Source organism: Myotis daubentonii, chromosome 16 (genome assembly GCF_963259705.1).
Source record: "Myotis daubentonii chromosome 16, mMyoDau2.1, whole genome shotgun sequence".
NCBI lineage: Eukaryota > Metazoa > Chordata > Mammalia > Chiroptera > Vespertilionidae > Myotis > Myotis daubentonii.
Window position 1 is genome coordinate 33,726,388 of NC_081855.1, and position 20,549 is coordinate 33,746,936.

Genomic DNA, 20,549 nt, shown 5'->3' on the forward strand with positions numbered 1-20,549 from the left:
TGTTTTCCCAGGTGAGACCCCAGGCAGCATGGAGCAGAGACAAGCCATTCCTACTGTGCCCTGCATGGATTTCTGACTCATAGAATTTGTGAGTAGAATAAAATAGTTGTATTTTATACCATTAAGGTTTGGGAGATTGTTTACACAGTAATAGCTGATGGGAACAACCCTTCATTGGCCAATGGTGGATCACAGATATAATTTCCTCGCACTTCTGCTTTGCTCATGCGTGTGTGGTGTGTTCTTGCAGGTGTTCCACATCACAGGATCAGAGGAGCCCCACGGAAGAAGTTAGGGTTATGAAGGACAGGCTGAAGCAAGACACCTGCAGGAAGCTTATGTAAATGTAAAAGAGTGATGACTGAGCATGTGGATGAGGTAAGGAGTAGGGTCAAAAGATATGAATGATACAGTCCATCCCTTGCTTCCCTCCAATATGTTTGTGCCTTTGTTTTGTCAAATCCATTAGAAAGCCTCCTTCAGATGGTTTTATTAGTTCTTTCAGGTTAAATGGAACCCTATACTAGTGCGTCATCACTGTCCCCATCCTTCCCTGGAACCTAGCAGAGCCTAATCCAACTTAATCCAGCAAAGCCTAATGTTGCAGGGATGGGAACCACAAATAGATCAAGGGGAATCATGGAGAGAGGGACCAATCCTACATTAATTCCTTGGTTCTTATATGTTCTAGTTACTGGGGCCATGGCATCATCTATCATCTTTTAGTTTAGTGCATATATTGCATTGTGGAGAGTCTCAATCCTGAAGTTTGCTGTCCTCTTAGCTAAATTATTCATACGCCACCATTTTCTTGGTCTGGCTGCTTCTGGGTGATTAAGTACATAGTAATACCAGTGGATCCCATATGCCCACTGACTCATCTCATTTGCCATGAAATGGAACATTTTGCCTGAGGCAGTGTTGTGCAAACACCATGCTGTCTGTAGATCTTACCAGCTGGCAAAGGCACCGAGGTTTGATTGTTCTCTCTTGCAGGATTGTTTTCTCAGGATACTCAGCATGTCTCTCCTTGAGGGGAGGGGCCCTATTGAGACTTGACATCTCTGCTGCTGGGAGGTTAGACATTCAGTAGTGGCAATAGTTAAGTTGGCCTTGATGAGAGAAATCCCATACCGATAGGACCATGTGTAGCCTCCATTCTTGTCACCAATGTGTCTCTGCACAAGCTCATTGTATTTAGCACTGTTGTGGCTGAGGGGAGAGGCTGACTGACATCCACGGGACAAGTCACAGATTTCCTCCTTCGCTGTAATGCCCTCCACTTCAGAATTGAGTGCTTGTTCAGTACTTCCAGGTTGCACATGCCCGAGTATTGAGCAGATTGCTGTAGGCATTCTACATCTCAGCATCAGAGAATCTCTGATACAGGAAAAGAGGGGTATGCATGATGGCCAAAGTAAAGTGCCTTCAGATGATATCTACATGGAGCTGGACAAACTGTGTGCAGAACTTGCTGAGGTGGTGGCCAGAGTAAGAGATGGGGCTGAAAGAATGGAAGTGGTGTACAGAGATGCCTTACATTGCACGGAATACTTGCTTATTCAGTGAAAGAAAAAATGAAGGAACAAATGTCTGATTTCACAATATACTTACTGCCATTTCTTGACTTCCCCAATGTAGAAAACATTTTGTGTGTTTTGTGTACTTCCTGAGTCTTTATACCTCCCCATTTGGCCCTCCCAGGCCCCCAAGCATCATTGGTGACATTTAAGAATCAGATCAGCTCTATTTGTTACTTAACTTGGATAAATAAGAGACCAGGCTGTGATACTCTTCATGTGCTATTCAAGCCTCAGGTCTTCCAGCCCAATAACAACAGGAACCAATGCTTAGTGAGCACTAACTATGCTTCAGGACTACACTTGGGGCCCTGTGGGCATCATCTCTCAGATGAAGTGTTTCCTGTATGAGGTGCTTACTATAATTATTTCATAATAGTGCCTAGAGCATCCATAGTTTCTTACCTTACAGAAATACCAAATATCCTGTCATCTTTCTGTAAATGCTCCTTTTACCACATCCTGTGATATGTGCTTGTACAGCATGTTTTTTTAGTAAAAGCTGAGCTACTCTACTATTTCAGGGAAAGAGGAAGCAAGGGTCAGTATATCTGAGGGAAGGGTCAGTGTTCCCTCATTGGGGTCATCTACCTTCCTTCTCAGTCCTGCAATTAGTCTATATTGGAATTTTCTGCTGTTACCTCAACCTACCCTCTCCCTCCTTTCCTATCAGTCCATCTGTCATGTGTCTGTATCCTGGGCAGCTCATGAAATTTAGAATAGCTATTCCATTTATGGGTCCCTTCTGAGGAAAGAACCTTGATGTTGTGACTCTTCCTTGCAAACTTCCTTGTGTTTCCAAGTGAAACCATCTCAGGTGCCTGACATCATCTGCGAGATGCATGGTGATTAAAGAAAGTGCTTTGAGCTCTGTTTGTTGTCCTCAATGAAAGGGAACTAATGTTCTGGTTCTCTCTTAAACCAGCTACATGACCTGTTCCGAAGGGTTATCTGGTGTATGCAATCTTTCCACACTTTTCCTGGTTACTTTTCGGTGCATGGGACAGCACCCACCAACTGAGCCTCACTGGCCAGTCTTTCATGGCAACTCTTGACACCTACAAACCATGCATAAGGTTGACATTCTGGGACTGCTGCTCCTGGTGGTAGACAAGAGGTATCATTTGCTTAACACATCCCAACTTTCAAAGCACCGGGATTGGTACTATTTTGAGACACAGGCAGGAAGGGACTCTGACCTAGACCTCATGCTCTAGAGGACTCTTCATATCACAAACACATACAAAACCAATTTATCAGGGAACACAAAAGCACCTATGTCTCTTGGGATGTGGTACTCAGGGCTGGCCCATGTGACCTGTAACCTAAACATCCACTCTTGTGACAAATACAGTTCATGTCTCAAGGGAAAATGCTACTCTACCTCTCCTGCCCTCTGGATATGCAATATTAAGTATTCATTTCACTTTTAAATTTGTTAACTCATTTATAAGTGTTTTTCTTTTAAAAAATTTTTTTATTGATATCAGGGAGGGAGAAGGAGAGGGAGAGAGAAACATCAACGATGAGAGAGAATCATTGATCAGCTCCCTCCTGTACACCCACACTGGGGATTGAGCCTGGAACCTGGGCATGTGCCCTGAATGGGAATTGACCTGGTGACCTCCTGGTTCATGAGTCAACACTCAAGCACTGAATCACACTGGCCAGGCAACCATTGTAATTATTTTTAATTGTACAGTTCATTGGTATTAAGTACATTCATATATTGTATAATCATCACCATCATCCATCACTGAACTTTTTTCATCTTGCAAACTTAAACTCTATACCCATTAAACATAACTCCCCAATCCCCACTTCTCCCAGCCATTAGAAATCACCATTTTACTTTTTGTCTCCATGAAATTCACTATTCTAGGTACCTCATATATATATGTGGAATCATATAGTATTTGTCTTTTGGTGACTGATTTATTTCACTTAGCATGTCCTCAAGATTCATCTATTTTGTAGCGTATGTCATAATTTCTTTACTTTTGAAGACTGAATAATATTCCAATTGTATGCATATATCTATTTTGCTTATCCATTCATCTGTTGATGGACACTTGGGTTGCTTCCACATTTTAGCTAGGAACAGGAATGTACAAATATTTCTTGGAGATCCTGTTTTCAAAAGTGGGATTGCTGGATCATATGGTAAATCTATTTTTAATTTTCATACTGCTTTATGCAGCAGCTGTATACCATTTTACATTTCCATGAACAGTGCACAAGAGTTCCAATTTCTCCACATCCTTGCCAACACTTGTTTTTTTCTGTTTTTGTTTTTTTGGTAGTATCTATACTAATGGGCATGAGATAGAATTTCATTGTGGTTTTGGTTTAAGCACCTGTATTTTTATTAGTTTTATATTGTGGGGTTCCAAGTAAGTTTGTTTACAAAGAATATGTGCTTTTACTCAAAAGAAAACTTTAAAGCCCAAAGAACAGGAACTTTTGAGCTAATCAGAGGGATTTTTTTTAGTTCTGAAACCCACCACTTATGATGCTCTGGGAACATTTGAGTAATATAATTAAGCTTTTAAAGTTGTACCTGGTTACTGAAAGGAATATGTAACGTAAACGATCTAAGTGAGTGAAATCTTCCTTGTGTCCATATTCAGTGGATGTTTATTGAGCTTTTACTGTATGACAGGCATTTTCTGGGCCCTGGGGATACAGTGACAGACAAGAAAGGCAAGATCCCTGCTCTTCAGATGCTGAAAATATAGTGGGGCAGACAGACAAACAAGGTAGTAGAAGATGGAGTTCAAAGCTAGAAAGAAAATAAACCATATATAATATGATAGAGAATGTCTGAAGGTTGGGTGGAAGTTGCATAATAAGCTGGAGAGGGGAGCCCATTGGGAGGGGGTATCATTTCATCTAGAACCTGCTTGAGAAGGAGCCAGACTCACACAGATTAGGGGGAGGTGTATCTGGGTAGAGGAAACAGCAAGGGCAAAGACCTGGAGGTGGCAGTGGGCTTGGTGCATTTAAAGAACAGACAGAAGAGTGGGCTCCTGGAGAGAAAGAAGTGAGGGTGAGAGTGATAGAGATGAGGTCTGTTGTCCAGGTCCTTATGGTCTGTTGACTTAACGCTTTGCATTGTATTTCACAGCCCTCTCATTCACATGGACACTGCAGGTAGTGACAAAGCAAGCCAATATGGCTCATATTCCAGTGGACCTGGGTAGCTATCTCCTTGGGAGTAGCTGGGTAGATTTAACAAGAACACTTGTCAGTTGTTTTAAGGAAGGGAAGAAAAGACCATGGATTCCTTCCCCCTTAGACTTCATTCTCCCTCCCCTAGGAGAGGGCCTGAACTGCCTTCTTTCTCTCAACAAATTGAGAGCATACTTAGGGAGAGAAACTGACACTTAGATGGATGCCTCTGATGACTGTCTTTCTCCTCTCTACAAACTGTGGGCTACTGTGTGTGCATATGAGGGGGAGCGTGGCAGTCAGTGACCTTTGTCTCTGTGGCTAGCAGAACATCCGATGTGCGGATGCAGGAGACACACGTGGGCAAGAGGATGGACGAAGCTGACGTGTACCATTAATTGGGTCTGTCAAAGTTACTGAAAACACTGAGTCATCTGTCTTCAAGCTTTGGTCTTTGGTAGGCAACATCCATCCTTCTTGTGGAGCTTCAGTCTTGCTTAACTGACTCTACTTTCCCATTTCAAAGGAGAAGGACTGGAATGGGGGAGGGGAACTTGGGGGAGATTAAGGCTCAAAATTTATTATTGTTTTTGCATACTGGCCCATACAGCAATGATGATGATTCACAATAGATTGCACATCACTTTCCTGAATTTTACTCTTTCCTGTTTGATCCCAGGGTACTTTTGTTTAGTGCTGAAGATCAGATATTTTGTTTATAGCTCTTTCCACCCCACCCTTCCTCTGATGTTCATGTTGCCAGAGAGGGAAGGGGTCCATCCAGCCTGACTCACCCTAGCTGCACCCATGCTGACTTGCATGAATACTTCCTTTTTAAAGTGCCAACAAAGGGTTTCTTCCCAAGAATTGCATAGGTAGAGAATCTTACCACTCTTAAGTTTATGGAATCTGTTTTCTTCCCCCTCCTTCTTTGGAAAGCTGGTTGCATGAATACTTCCTTTTTAAATTGCCAACAAAGGGTTTCTTACCAAGAACTGCATAGGTAGAGAATCTGATCACTCTTAAGTTTATGGAATCCATCTTCTTTCCCCCTCCTCTTTGGAAAGCTGGTTGCTGTGTGCTTGTCTTTAATATTCTACAACTTCTCTGCCTTCCAATAATCCAGGATTATCAGTCTCTAACTGTATGTTGCCTCAGCTGCTGGAAAGGACTTCATTCAAGCAAGGAATGAGATGCCATACAATCTTCCTTCCCACGTTAGGCTTCATTTCTTCTTAACTATGGGAATTGTGCCCTTTCTAGACTGTAATGGATGGAGAAGGTACATTATAATCTGGAGACCAAGTGTTCTTCCACCTCTTCAGTTAACACTCTGTTCATTCATTTACTCATTTACTCATTCGTTTATTCTATAAATAATTATTGAATGCATACTATGAGCTGAGGACTGTCCATATATAAGAGATTTAGCATGAACAAGATGCATTGGGTCTTCTATGAATTTAAGCAAGCATTGAGCCTTTGGCACTTCCTTCTTAAAACAAAACAAGACAAAGCAAAAGCTTTCATTATGATTCATTATTTTAAAAGCAACACTGTGGAGTCCGGCCAGTGTTCCTCAGTGGTTGAGTGTCAACCTGTGAACCAGGAGGTCAGAGTTCAATTCCAGGTCAGGGCACATGCCAGCGTTGTGGGGAGTGAGCAGAAGGCAGCCAATCAATGATTCTCTTTCATCATTGATGTTTCTATCTCTTTCTCTTTCCCCCTTCCCATCTGAAATCAATACAAATATATATATATTTAAAAGCAACACTGTGGAGAAATTTAGAAATACTTAAGCAAAAAGAAGTAAACAGAAATCCCCGTTTATCCCACAGTAATAGTTTTAGATTTATCTTTGTGTTTTTTATCCCTAGATGAGATCATACCAACACCTCTCCAACTTAAAAAATTTTATAGCCCATGCTTTGACATATTATGAACAATTTTATTTCATTATAAATTTTTATATGTAATTTAAAATATTTTTTAAACAAAAATGGTGAATGCTATTTGTAGAATTTTGAAGAAAAATATAGAAGAGGAAAAAGCTCACTTTTACCACTGTTACTGTTTTGGTGTACAATTTTCTGGGCAGTTTTCTTTAATCATTATAGGTATTATACATATATACAATTTAAAATGTTTTTTCTGATTTGTATACTTATTTTTATTTAGTATTGAGTAGACATAAAATGTGGATTGAGAATAAAGGCTAACAATATGATAGGCATCCCTGTGCTCTCCACCCATATACCCCTCTATAACTTTGTCCCCTTTCCCTTCTTCCTCTGAGCCATCTCTCTCCCTAATATTGTTTACACTGCACTCTTGATTATGCTTCTGAGATTCACCCATGTTACTGTGTGTAGTTGTAGTATGTTTGCTTTTACTCCTGCTGATATTTCAGTGTCTGACTATACCACGATTTATTTTTCATTTGCCCCCTTTTATGCTTGCTAATGCCAGCATGGCTGTTATGAGCATTTTTGTGAATGATTACTGGCGTACATATGCAATGGTTTCTGCAGGATGTATGTAGGAGAAGGTTGGCTATGCTTACCTTTACTCTACAGATGACAACAGTCTTTTCCAAAGCAATAGGACTAATTCACATTCCCAGCAGCAGAGTACATGTATTGATTGTTCCACACCCTCTCTAATATTAACACTTCTCAAATTTCATATTTAATAAAATTTGGAGGGAGTATCCAGGATGGAGGGAGGGAAGAAGAAGGAAAACTATTCTTTCCAAACCCAGAAACCAGAACTGGGTACTCATAGTCAACAAGTATTGCTGGTTTGATGAATTTCTTACAGTGTCTGCCTAGACTCAGCTCATTGCAGCCAATGAAATCCCCTGTGTGACTGAAGGAAAAAAAATAAAGGGAAGTAAGAGGGGCCCATGTGATCTCCCAGAACATTTAGTCAATAACACAATTCAAAATCAAAAAGGAATTAGAACCATAGAATAGCATGCATAAATTTAAAATAAATGTAAATAAAGCCCTAGAATATGTCTGGAAGAGGTGTTTGAGGTTACATAGGTCAGATTGAGCTCAGGTCCTTGTGCCCAATCTGTTGGCATTTCTGGTGCTTTCCTTGTAGGTTCCAAACCCTCAAGAGTCTAATTTCAATTGCTTGTGTATGTTTGGACCTACACCTTTCTGGGATTGACACTAACCTTTCCAGTCTCTTACATGGAGGAGGCAATGGTGAGAGGGAGAAGTATACTAGTATAATAAAAAAGGAACAATTCAACAGCAGAATACCTATGGGATTCATCCTCTATCTCTATCTCTGTCTTTATCTCTATCTCTGTCTCTGTCTCTGTCTCTGTCTCTATCTCTATCTATCTCTCTGATCTGGGGATCTCGGAGACTGTTTTCAGAGCTAAGAATGGTCCCCCAATCTCAAGGTGCCTAGACTTTTTTCATTGCTCATAGGGGCTGACTGCCTTCTGCTATCCCTTCCTCTCTTTGTATGGAGGGAGCTCTTCTCAACTCCCTGCTGGCTCTGGGCCTATGCAGAAACACCTCAGGGACCATTCCCAGGACCTGCACACCTGTGGGGCCTCAGGGGGCTGAGTCTTCCCAGGATGGTACCCCATCCCCATATCTGTGCTTTGTGGTTTATGGGCTGTTTTCCACTCCATGTCCTGTAGGCTCTCTCCCCCATGGTGGGCAGGAGGACTGGCCCTGACATGGCACCAGGCTGGGAGCAACAGCTGCTGGTCTCTACCAGTAATAGGAAATTTGTGAAGACTTGGTGAGAAATGGATGAGAATTAGCAAGGGTTTATCAATTTTTATTAATCTTTCCAAATTATCCGTTTTTTACTTTGCTGATTTTTCTCTTTTATTTGTTTGTTTTCTGGGTCATTGCTTACCAATCTTATTATTTTCTTCCTTCTACTTTGGGTTTAATTAGCTCAAGTTTTTCTAGCTTTTTAAGGTGGATGCCTTCTTCACTTATTTCATATCTTTCTTCTTTTCTAATAGAAACATTTAAACCTATACATTCTCTTTTAGGTTATGCCATTTTTTAATATGATGTGTTTTCATAATTTAGTTTAAAATTTCCCTGGCAATTTTATATTTGTCCTGTGGGTAATATAGAATTGTGTTCTTTATTTTCAAATATTTGGGAGTGTTTTACCTATCTTATTGTTATTGATTTCTAACTAAATTCCATTATTGTTAGAGAATATACTCTGTTCTGTTTTAATTCTTGGATATTTATTGAGACTTGTTCCCTGGCCAGCATATCGTGTATCTTGATGAATGTCCCATGCACATGGGAAAAGAATATGTATTCTGCACTTGCATTTTCAGCAATATGTTAAATATGCTGTGCTTAGCTGTCATTTTCTTTGTATTTATCTTGCTTGGATTTCCTGAGCTTTGTGAATCTATAGTTTGATGCCTTTCATCCATTATGTCTTCAAATGTTATTTTCTTTTACATTCTCACTCTCTTTCTGGTACTCCAGTTACATGTGTGTTACTTTGTTTGATATTTTCCCACATATCATGGATGTGCTCTTTTTTAATTTACAGCATTTTTTAATATTTTGTGTTTTAGTTTAGATATTTTCTTTTGACCTGTCTTCAAGTTTACATTTCCTTTTTTCTCTGTTCTATCTGCTGTTAGCCTAGGTAATGCAACTTCGAATTATAAGACCTTATTTTACATTTCTTGCATTCCTTTTCTTTTAAAGGTTTCAGTATCTCTGATAAGATATCCATCTCTTCATGCTGATCACCCTTTCTACCAAATCTTTAATCATTTTATAACTGTTTTTTTTACTTACTTTTTAAATATGTTTTTCTAGATTTTAGAGAGAGAGCAAGGGAGAGGAAAAGAGAGATAGAAACATCAATGAGAGAGAGAGACACATTGATTGGCTGCCTCCTGCATGCCCTGTACTGGGGGTGGAGCCTGCAACCTGGGCATGTGCCCTGACCGGGAATTGAATTGGGGACCTCTTGGTTCTTAGGTTCTTGGTTCTTAGGTTGATGCTCAATCACTGAGTCACACTGTCTGGGCTTATCACAATTTTTTAAAAGTCCCCATTTGATAATTTCAACATCAGGGCCATGTCTACTTCTGCTTCTACTGAATATTTCTTTTCTTACAGCCAGGTCACATTTTCTTGCTTTATATATTTCAAGTATTTGAGGGTTTCCTAGGTATCACTTTTTAAATTGTGTATTGGGCATTTTGTATAGAAGAACAATAGAGACTGAAGCAAATAATACACCCAGAATAGGCATGCTTCTTCTTCCAGGCTGCTAATGTGTAAGGCTGATTCAATTTGATTTGGGTCTGGGCTTTTTTGAAGCTTTAGTTTGACTCAGTTTGCACTGTCTTTATTCTGGGAGGAGGTTGCGGGGGGGGGGGGGGGAAGGCTTTTCCTTCAGCAGGGTTTAGGATCTGGGCACTGGTATATCCTTGTGGGGAAGCAAGTCTGTGTACGTGCGAACACCGGGTATTTACTGGAATCTTTATGGTCAGTATTCAGACGTCCTTGCTTAAAGGACACTGCAGATGCATGTGTTTTTTTCAGGGTTTTTGCCCTGCTGATAGTATCTATAGTTAATTTTAGTTCAAGTTGTTGTTACAGTAAAAGCCTAAGGAGGCAGGTGAACATGACTGTTTTGTTCCTATAGCCAGGCAGTCCCTTAGCAGCAGTCGTGTGCCAGAGTAATCATTCATACGTCGCTCAGGGTCAGCTGGTCAGCCCTGGCACTAGTCCTCAATTGATACCCTGAATTACATTCCCTCACTTACTTCTTCTGGGAACTCCCTTCATACTCATGATGAAATTTCTGAGAGCTGTTCTATGAGTTGGGCAGGGCGAGAAGAAGAAAATGGAAACTGCTGAATCATCCACTTTCTGATAATGGACCTTTTTACCTACCTCCATGATTACAACACTTAGCACATTGAGTTATATGTGTTATTTATGCCATTTTCTCTTTAAAAAATTTAGACCATGTCTTGTTGACTTTAAAACAAATTCATACCATGTCTTCATGGATTTTAACCAAATCCTAGCACATGATGATGACAACATGATGAATTTCTGACATAGTCTCTATTTCTTATATTTTGTTCCCTTTTTTAATCTTTATTGTTCAGATTATTACAGATGTCCCTCTTTTCCCCCCATAGCTTCCCTCCACCTGGTTCCCACCCCACCCCACCCCAGGCCCTCACCACCCCATTGCCTGTGTCCATAGGTACTGCATACATGTCCCATCTCTTCCCGCAACCCCCTACATCCCCTTTCCCTGAGAATTGTCAGTCCACTCTATTTCCATGCCCCTGATTCTATTACATTCACCAGTTTATTCTGTTCATTGGATTTTTTATTCATTTGATTTTTAGATTCACTTGTTGATAGATATGTATTTGTTGTTCATAATTTTTTATCTTTACCTTTTTCTTCTTCCTCTTCTTAAAGAATACCCTTCAGCATTTCATATAATACTGGTTTGGCTGTGATGAGCTCCATTAGCTTTTTCTTGCCTGTGAAGCTCTTTATCAGACCTTTAATTCTAAATGATAGTTTTGCTGGGTAGAGTAATCTTGGTTGTAGGTTCTTGCTATTCGTCATTTTGAATATTTCTTGCCACTCCCTCCTGGGCTGCATTGTTTCTATTGAGAAATCAGCTGACAGTCATATGTGTATCCCTTGTAGGTAACTAACTGTTTTTCTCTTACTGCTTTTAAGATCCTCTCTTTGTCTTTTGCCCTTGGCATTTTTTTTAAATATATTTTATTGATTTTTTACAGAGAGGAAGGGAGAGAGATAGAGAGTTAGAAACATCGATGAGAGAGAAACATCGATCAGCTGCCTCCTGCACATCTCCTACTGGGGATATGCCCGCAACCCAGGTACATGCCCTTGACCGGAATCGAACCTGGGAGCTTTCAGTCCACACGCCGACGCTCTATCCACTGAGCCAAACCGGTTTCGGCTGCCCTTGGCATTTTAATTATGATGTGTCTTGGTGTGGTCCTCTTTGGGTTCCTCTTGTTTGGGCTTCTCTGTACTTCCTGGACTTGTAAGTCTATTTCTTTCACCAGGTAGGGGAAGTTTTCTGTCATTATTTCTTCAAATAGGTTTTCAATATCTTGCTCTCTCTTCTTCTTCTGGCATCCCATAATTCAGATGTTAGTACGCTTGAAGTTGTTCCAGAGGCTCCTTACACTATCTTCATATTTTTGGATTCCCTTTCTTTTTGCACTTCCAGTTGGGTGTTTTCTGCTTCCTCATATTTCAAACCTTTGACTTTGGGATCCTCTACTCTACTGTTGAATCTCTGTATATTATTCTTTATTTGAGTCAGTGTATGCTTAATTTCTGACTGGTCCTTTTCTGATTTTTTGTGTGTGTGTTTTTGTTTTTTTTTGGCGTTCTCACTAAGATACTTGAAGGTCTCACTAAGTTCCTCAGAAGTTTCTAGAAGATTCTTGAGTAACCTTATAACTGTGGTTTTGAACTGTGTATCCATTAGTTTGCTTTCTTCCATTTCTTTCATTTGTGACATGTTTCTTTGTCTCCACATTTTGGCTGCTTCCCTGTGTTTGTTTACCTCCAGGCCAATTGGCTGTGAGGACCAGTTATGTCTTCAATGGGAGAACTTCTCTGCTGGAGACACCCTTATGGGTCAGGGCTTGCTTCAGTGGGGCTTTGGTGCTCACTGAGTCTGCCCCTTGAGTGTGTCACTTATGGATGTGAAGAGTTGTAATCTGGAATGGTCTCACACTGACCACTGGGTACACTGGCTCTTGGATCTACAAGGAGGTGCAAAGTCAGCCACTGCCTGGGGCCACCCAGCAGGAGCTACAGAGAGATCAGCAGATTCCTCCTCTTTGTATGGGGTTTGGAAGTGTCCAGATGAGGCCCAGCTGTGAAGCAAGGTAGGCTGGCCTTTGCCTTCTTTTGATAGTTTTGGGGCTCCCTGACCCCGCTGCAGTTTGACAGGTTTTAGGCTGAGAAAGGACTGGCCATTCATATGCAAAAGCTGCTGCGCACAGCTTGGGTGGGGTTGTAAATTGGGTGAGGCAGGGTCTTAGGGAATCTCCAGGGTGGAGCAAACAGCAATGGCTGCCAGGCATCCCTGCACTGGGGAGGTCCCAGCTCAGGAACAATGACTGTTGTGAGCACCTCCATCTGGAAGAAAGCTGCCCCAAGCTCCTGCCCCGATGCCAGACAGTCCAGTTTCTCCCCTTATGTGTCTGGGTCCCCCAAAGTCTCTCCTGGCACTGGAGCTCAGAGCACGCAGGAGTTTGTATCTCCCTCCCAATTAAAAAAGTAAAAAGCAGCACACTTGGGTGCCATCCTGTTCCACACTTCAGCACCTCTGCACCTCCACACCTCTGCACCTCCACACCTCCGCACCTCCTACCAGTCTCAATGCGCTTTCTTCTTTACACCTCTAGTTATAGTTCTTCCACTCAGCCAGCTTTCCCACGGTTCTGGCTGATAGTTGTTATGTATTTTAGTTGTAATTTTGATATGGTTGTGGGAGGCAGCAAGTAGAGGTGTTTACCTATGCCGCCATCTTGGTTCTACTTTTGTTCTTGTAATAAAGGTGATTTATTGAATATAAAATTCTTTATTAGTAATTGTGTATGTAAGATTTTCCATTTCAATCCTATATCCAGGAAATAGCCCTTTGTCTCATGAGTTTTTACTTGAATTAGAAAATTATATGCTTATGTACAAAGTATGTGCTTATTCTGCCTTATTCTGTTGAATGAATAATGTGATGGAGTCTTAGGATACTTGAAATGGTTGAAAAGCATCTTAGAAATTTCCCTGGTCCGTGGTCAGCAAAATGTGGCTCGTGAGCCACATGCAGCTCTTTGGCCCCTTGAGTGTGGCTCTTCCTAAGCCTTAGGAGTACCCTAATAAAGTTAATATCAATGTACCTTCCTATATAGTTTAAGTTTAAAAAATTTGGCTCTCAAATTTCAGTCGTTGTACTGTTGATAGTTGGCTCTGTTGACTAATGAGTTTTCCAACCGCTGTCCTAGGTAGTAAATTGATATTCCCATGTGAAATTGATGTGCCTACAATCACACAAATAGAATTGGTCATTTTAATATTTGACTGAGTGGATTATTTACTAATGTTTCTCCAATGGTAACCACACCTGATACTTAGTGGAACTTAGTAAATATTTGGTGAATGAATGAATAAATTACTGATTTGACTAACAATATGTGTCCCACTATGGAGTTGAAATACTAGAGCAGTGGTTCTCAACCTTCCTAATGCCGCGACCCTTTAATACAGTTCCTCATGTTGTGATGACCCCCAATGTCATTGTTACAAATTGAACATAATTAAAGCATAGTGATTAATCACAAAACAATATATAATTATACTAGGGGCCCGGTGCACGAAATTCGTGCACTGGGTGTGTGTGTGGGGGGGGGGGGGGAGTGTCCCTCAGCCCAGCCTGCCCCCTCTCACATACTGGGAGCCCTCAGGCATTGACCCCCATCACCCTCCAATCGCAGGACCGGCCCCTTGCCCAGGCCTGAGGCCTCTGGCCCAGGAATCATGCCTGGGCAGGGGACCCCCATCTCCCTCTGATCGCTTGCTCCACACCCCGCCCAAGCCTGACGCCTCTGACCCAGGCTTCAGGCCTGGGCAAGGGGACCATCATATCCCCCCAATCCCCAGCTCCGCCCCCCACCCAGGCCTGATGCCTCTGGCCCAGGCATCAGGCCTGGGCATGGGACCCCCAGCCCCCCGCCCAGGCCTGATGCCTCGGCCAGGGGAGTTGACCCTCATCACCCTCCAATCACCAATCACCGGATTGGCCCCTTGACCAGGCCTGAGGCCTCCGGCAGAGGTGTCAGGCCTGGCCAGGGGACCCCCAGCTCCCCGCGGTTGCAGGCTCCGGCCCTGCCCAGGCCTAAAGCCTCTGGCTGAGGCGTCTGGCCCGGGCAGCGGGGACCTGCAGTGGCAGCGGCCCCGCGATCGTGGGCTCCGCTTTAGGCCCAGGCAAGGGACCCCTAGCTCCTGGGACTGCCAGCTTTGACCGTGCCCAGCTCCCATCGCTGGCTCCACCCCTACTTCCTGCTGTCACTGGCCAGGGCAGAAAAGGCGCCTGATTCTCTGATCATGGCTGGGGGGCAGGGCCGCCTTTGCCCTGCCCCCCAGCTCTTAGCTCCCCCCTGGGTTTCTGATCACTGTCAGTGGCAGGGGGCTTCTTCCTGCTTTCCCTTTCGCCTCCCTGCATTGTGCCTACATATGCAAATTAACCGCCATCTTGTTGGCAGTTAACTGCCAATCTTAGTTGGCAGTTAATTTGCATATAGCCCTGATTAGCCAATGAAAAGGGTAGGTCGTACGCCAATTACCATTTTTCTCTTTTATTAGTGTTGATATGTGTTTTTCCTGTGGTCTTAGGCGACCACTGTGGAAGGGTCGTTTGACCCCCAAAGGGGTCGCGACCCACAGGTTGAGAACCGCTGTACTAGAGGAATGAAAAGATCAGGAAGGCCATGAGTCAAGGTCTTCGTGTTTGGGGATGACCCAAGGCCTCTTAGGCAGTGGGGCAGAAAGTAGCCAGCAGTCAACCCGGTGGATCCTCAGCATGGAGGAGCTGGATTTGTGCCCTAGCTTTCTGACTCATTCCAGCCTCTTTGAGGCCCCATGTCAGTCCAGCAGAGTGCTCCAGCCATGAGTACAGGGAATTCTGGCTGAACAATTCATGTTCTGTAACATCACTGCCTAGTCCTGCTCTGCTCCCCTCCTCATTGCTTCCCAAGCCCTGGCCCTGCTGGGTTGGTTTCACTTCAGTTTCTGGCTCTGTAGTTTCATTTCCCCAGGTGTCAATCTCAGCTCTCTCCCTTCAAGAGCAGAGGCTCCATGGATGGTTCACGGATAACAGTGCCCCTGTGTGGTCCAGCCTCATCCTCCTCTTTTCAGGTGCGGCCCAGAGTCAGGCTGCAGCAGAATTGGCTCCATCTTTCAGGCAGGTAGAAACAATGTCCTGGGAACCCCTTCCTAGCATCCTAGAGAGGCAGTGTCTCCAGGCAGCCCCTTCTCTCTGCTTCTCTATCTTGGGTTCTTGTCATGCTCCTCTGTGTGTGTACAGTGGATCAAAGCATACAGGTGGGCATTGGATTAGATCCTTCCCCTTGTCCCTGTGCTCCTTCTTTATTCCCCACTCACTAAAAGGCATTCCCTCCTACCCAGCTTCCAAGCCAGTAACCTGGGAGTCACCCTTGGCTCATCCCTCCACTTCACCTCCTTCATCTACTGTAGTCCCCCCTTATTTGTGGTTTTACTTTCCTCGGTTTCTGTTAGCCAGGGTCAATTGTGGTCCAAAATATTAAATGGACAATTCATATGTAAACAATTTATGAGTTTTAAATTGCACACTGTCCTGAATCATGTCTTGGCTCAGTGTACCCACGCTGTATGCACTACCTGCCAGTTAGTCACTTAGTAGCCATCTCAATTATCATATTGACTGTTGGTATCACAGTGCTTGTGTTCAAGTAACACTTATTTTACTTCATGATGGCTCCAAAGTACAAGAGTGGTGACCTTGGCAATTGGAATATGCCAAAGAGAAGCTGTCAAGTGCTTCCTTTAAGTGAAAAGGTGTGCATGTGGTATAGGAAAGAACATAGTATATATAGGGCTCAGTAATATAGGTTTTAGGCATCCACTGGGGGTCTTGGAACATATCCCTCACAGATAGGGGGACTACTGTATTCAATCAGTGACTTGATTGCAGTTTGAAATTAAGTATATCTGCTTCTCACCATTCCCACTGCCAGTCATACGTCAGGCCCTCGTAATTTCTCTCCCCAACATCTGTAAGAGTGTCCTATCAACTCGATTTTCTTCCAGTTTGCCCCTCTCAAATCTGTCCCATCATCGCACAGCATCCAAAGTGATTTTGCTAAAGTCCAAATCAGTCTCTTGTCTCTTTCAGTTGAAAAATCCTTCAAATACTCTTCATCATCTCCAGCATGAAATGGAAGCTCCTCTTCTGTGACCTGACTTCTGCCTCCCTCTTTGGCCACATCCCTTACTGCCTTCAAATTTCATGGAAACCAAGACTCAGCCCTCTGAATGCCATGTAATTCCTCAAAAGTACAGATCTCTTTTCTGCTTTTTATGAATGAGGTGTCAATTTGGCAAGGCACAATTTCCCCTTCTTGTAAATCACAGGGAAGAAGGAAATACTATAACCATAGATACATCCCATGACCCCTGCAGAGATTAATATTTACAACAAATATGGAAAATCACTATTTCATTCCCTTAATTTTATAAGGAAGAGAGACAAACCCATAGACTCCAGTGTTCAAAGACATGCAAAATGAAAAGCTGAAAAATACTTTACATGATAATTATAAAACTTTGGTTGTTAAGCTTTTAACATAAATTTAAAATAAGCACATTTTCCTTTTCTGATTTATTTACTGGTACACCCTGGAGCCAGACCTTTTTGGTCTCATTTCCATGTCACTGATGTATTAGTGGTGTGTTCTTCTGTGGGTTATTTACCTGTCTGTGCTGCAGTTTCCTTATGTGTGACAGGATAATTCTAGTAGGATTAAATACATTAACATCTATAAAAGAATTAGAGCATCCCTGGGTCATAGTAAGTGCTATTTGTTAGGAACTATTATCATTATTACTGAATATTTCAATGAATCTGTTTTATAAATTTTTAAAAAGTACATGCCTCTTGTTCTTTGCTTGAGTAAATCCATCCTCACACTCTTTTCCTGGCTAATCATCCTTCAATCTCAGCTCAATTTAGAACATGTTTTTATTGATTGTTTAGAGAGAGAGGAAGGGAGAGGGGGAGTGAGAGAGAGAAAGAAACATTGAAGTGAGAGAGAAACATTGATTGGTTGCCTCTGTGTATGCATCCCTAACCAGGAATCTAACCAGTGACCTTTCGGTGCATGGGATGATGCTCAGCAAACTGAGACTCACTGGCCAGTGCTCAGCTGAATTTACAATAGAGAAGTTAGAACAACCTGAATGGACCAACCTAAGTAGCAGTGGTTAATTATAAATTACTAGAGGCCCAGTGCACAAAAATTTGTGCACTCGGGTGGGGGGTCCCCCAGCCTGGCCTGTGCCCTCTCACAGTCTGGGACCCCTCAGGGGATGACCACCTGCTGGCATAGGCCCGCTCCCTGGGGGATTGGGCCTAAGCTGGCAATCAGACATCCCTCTGGCAGCCTGGCAGCCCTTGGGGGATGTCCACTTGCCAGCGGGGAGCAGGCCTAAGCTGCAGTCGGACATCCTTAGCGCTGCTGAGGAGGCGGGAGAGGCTCCCACCACCACCGCTGTGCTGGTAGCCATCAGCCTGGCTTGTGGCTGAGCAGAGCTCCCCCTGTGGGAGCGCACTGACCACCATGGCGCAGCTCCTAAATTAAGCATCTGCCCCCTGGTGGTCAGTGTGTGTCATAGTGACCAGTCATTCCCAGTCGTTCTGCTGTTAGGGTCAGTTAGCATATTACCCTTTTATTATATAGGATAGAGGCCTGGTGCATGGGTGGGGGCTGGCTGGTTTGCCCTGAAGGGTGTCCCAGATCAGGGTGGGGGTCCCGCTGGGGTGCCTGGCCAGCCTGGGTGAGGGGCTGATGGCTATTTGCAGGCTGGTCACACCCCTTTTAGGGTGGGGGGTCCCCACTGGGGTACCTAGCCAGTCTGGGTGAGGGGCTGAGGGCCGTTTTCAGGCTGGCCAAGCCCCCTGGCTACGGAAGCTCCCAGCCTCTCCTTTTTTTCTTTCTTTTTTTATTCTGGGATTTATTTACCTTCTATAAATGAAACTTTGTAGCCTCGAGAGGAGCTCAGAGCTGGCCAGGGTGGGCGGGAGGGAAAGCCTCCTGCTTGCTCCAGCTCCATGGCTACGGCCAGCTGAAAGCAGGTATCGGGTTTATTTACTTTCTGTAATTGAAACTTTGTTGCTTTGAGTGGAGCTCAGAGCCGGCTGCAGCAGGTGGGAAGTTGGCTTCCTCCATCATTGGGGCAACCAAGCCTCCTGCTTGCTCCAGCTCCGTGGCTGCCAGCCACCATCTTGGTTAAGTTAATTTGCATATAGTTGCTCTGATTGGCTGGTGGGCGTGGCTTAAGGCGTAGCGAAGGTACGGCCAATTTGCATGTTTGTCTTTTATTAGTGTAGATTAGAAATTCGTGCACTGGGGAAGGGGGTCCCTCAGCCTGGCCTGCACCCTCTCGCAGTTTGGGACCCCTTGGTGGACATCCCTCTCATAGTCTGGGACCCCTTGCTACTTACCGCCCACCTGCTTGCTGCTTCTTAGTGCTTGGCTAGCTGCTCCTTAGCACTGCCATCTATCCATATAAAGAGGCTCCTGCCACCAGTGCTGCGCTTGCCAGCTGTGAGCCCAGCTTCTGGCTGAGTGGCACTCCCTCTGTGGGAGTGCACTGACCACCAGGGGGCAGCTCCTGCATTGAGTGTCTGCCTCATGGTGGTCAGTGCGCATCATAGCGACTGGTTGTTCTGGTCGTTCCACCCTAACAGTTGCTTAGGCTTTTATTATATAGACCAGAGGCCCAGTGCACGAATTTGTGCATGGGTAGGATCCGGCCCACCCAGCCCCAATCAGGGTGGATCAGGGCCAGGCCTGTCAGGAGGAGGAGACTGCGGGAGGTTGGCTAGCCGGCCCACCCCAATTGGGGCCCGTCAGGGCTGGGCTGGCTGAGAGGAGGGACCACGGGTGATTGGCCAGCGGACCCCAGCCCCGATTGGGGTGGGGGGGCCGATTGGGGGCAGGGCCGGCCATGGGGAGGGACTGTGGGGGCCAATTGTGGTGGGGCAGGCTGATTGGGGGCGGGGCTGGTCTGGGGGAAGGGCTGTAGGGGGAGGGTTGGCCAGCCACCCACCCTCAATCAGGGTGGGAGAGGCCAATCAGGGGTGGTGCCAGCTGGCCGGAAGGGCCCTGGGAGGTTGGTTGGCTGGCACCACCCCCGATTGGGCCTTTGCTGGCTGCAGTGGGTGTCATAGCGACCAGTCATTAAGGTCCTTACGGTCGTTACGGTGTTCCAGTTGCTGGCTTTTTATATGGATAGATGGTATAACATTTTGATGTATCCATAAAATAAAATATCATGCATGCTAATTTTAAATAACTTGAGTTTTTAATAATAGGGAAGAATATAAAGTAACTAGAGGCCTGGTGCACAAAATTCATGCAGGGGGTTGTCCCCTCAGCCAGCCTGCACCCTCTCCAATTGGACATCCCTCTCACAATCCTGGACCACTGACTCCTAATCACTCACCTGCCTGCCTGCCTGGTCACCCCTAACTGCCCACCCTTCTGGCCAGGTCACCCCCAACTGCCCCCTTTGTGCCGGCCTGGCCACTTCTAACTGCCCCTCCCAGCCAGCCTGGTCACCCCTTACTGCCTCCCTTCCCCCTGCCTGCCTGGTTGCCCCCAACTGCCCCTCTCTGCCGACCTGGTCGCCCCTGACTGCCCACCCCCTGCTATACTGGTTGCCCCCAACTGCCCCCCCCCTGCTGGCCTAGTTGCCCCTCACTACACCCCTGCCAGCCTAATTGTCCCCAACTTTCCCCCCTGCCAACCTGGTCTCCCCCAACTGCACCCCCCCCCCCGATGGCTTGGTTGCCCCTAACTGCCCCCACACACCAGCCTACTTACCTCTTACTGCCTCCCCTGCCGGTCTGGTCACCCCCAACTGCCCCCCACTGCTGGCAGGGTCACCCCTAACTGCCCCCTCCGCCAGCCTAGTCGCCTCTTACTGCCCCCCT

General features: G+C 44.6%; 1 protein-coding gene across 1 annotated transcript in view; it reads left to right on the forward strand.

Moving 5' to 3' along the window:
• LOC132219304 (leucine-rich repeat-containing protein 37B-like) overlaps positions 1-20,549 on the forward strand; it is a 63,001-nt gene continuing 42,452 nt past the window's right edge. Inside the window, exons 1-2 of the mRNA XM_059671675.1 lie at positions 1-88; positions 251-378. Coding sequence (XP_059527658.1) covers positions 368-378 — 11 coding nt within the window. The 5' untranslated portion in view covers positions 1-88; positions 251-367. The remainder of the gene's footprint in view (positions 89-250; positions 379-20,549) is intronic.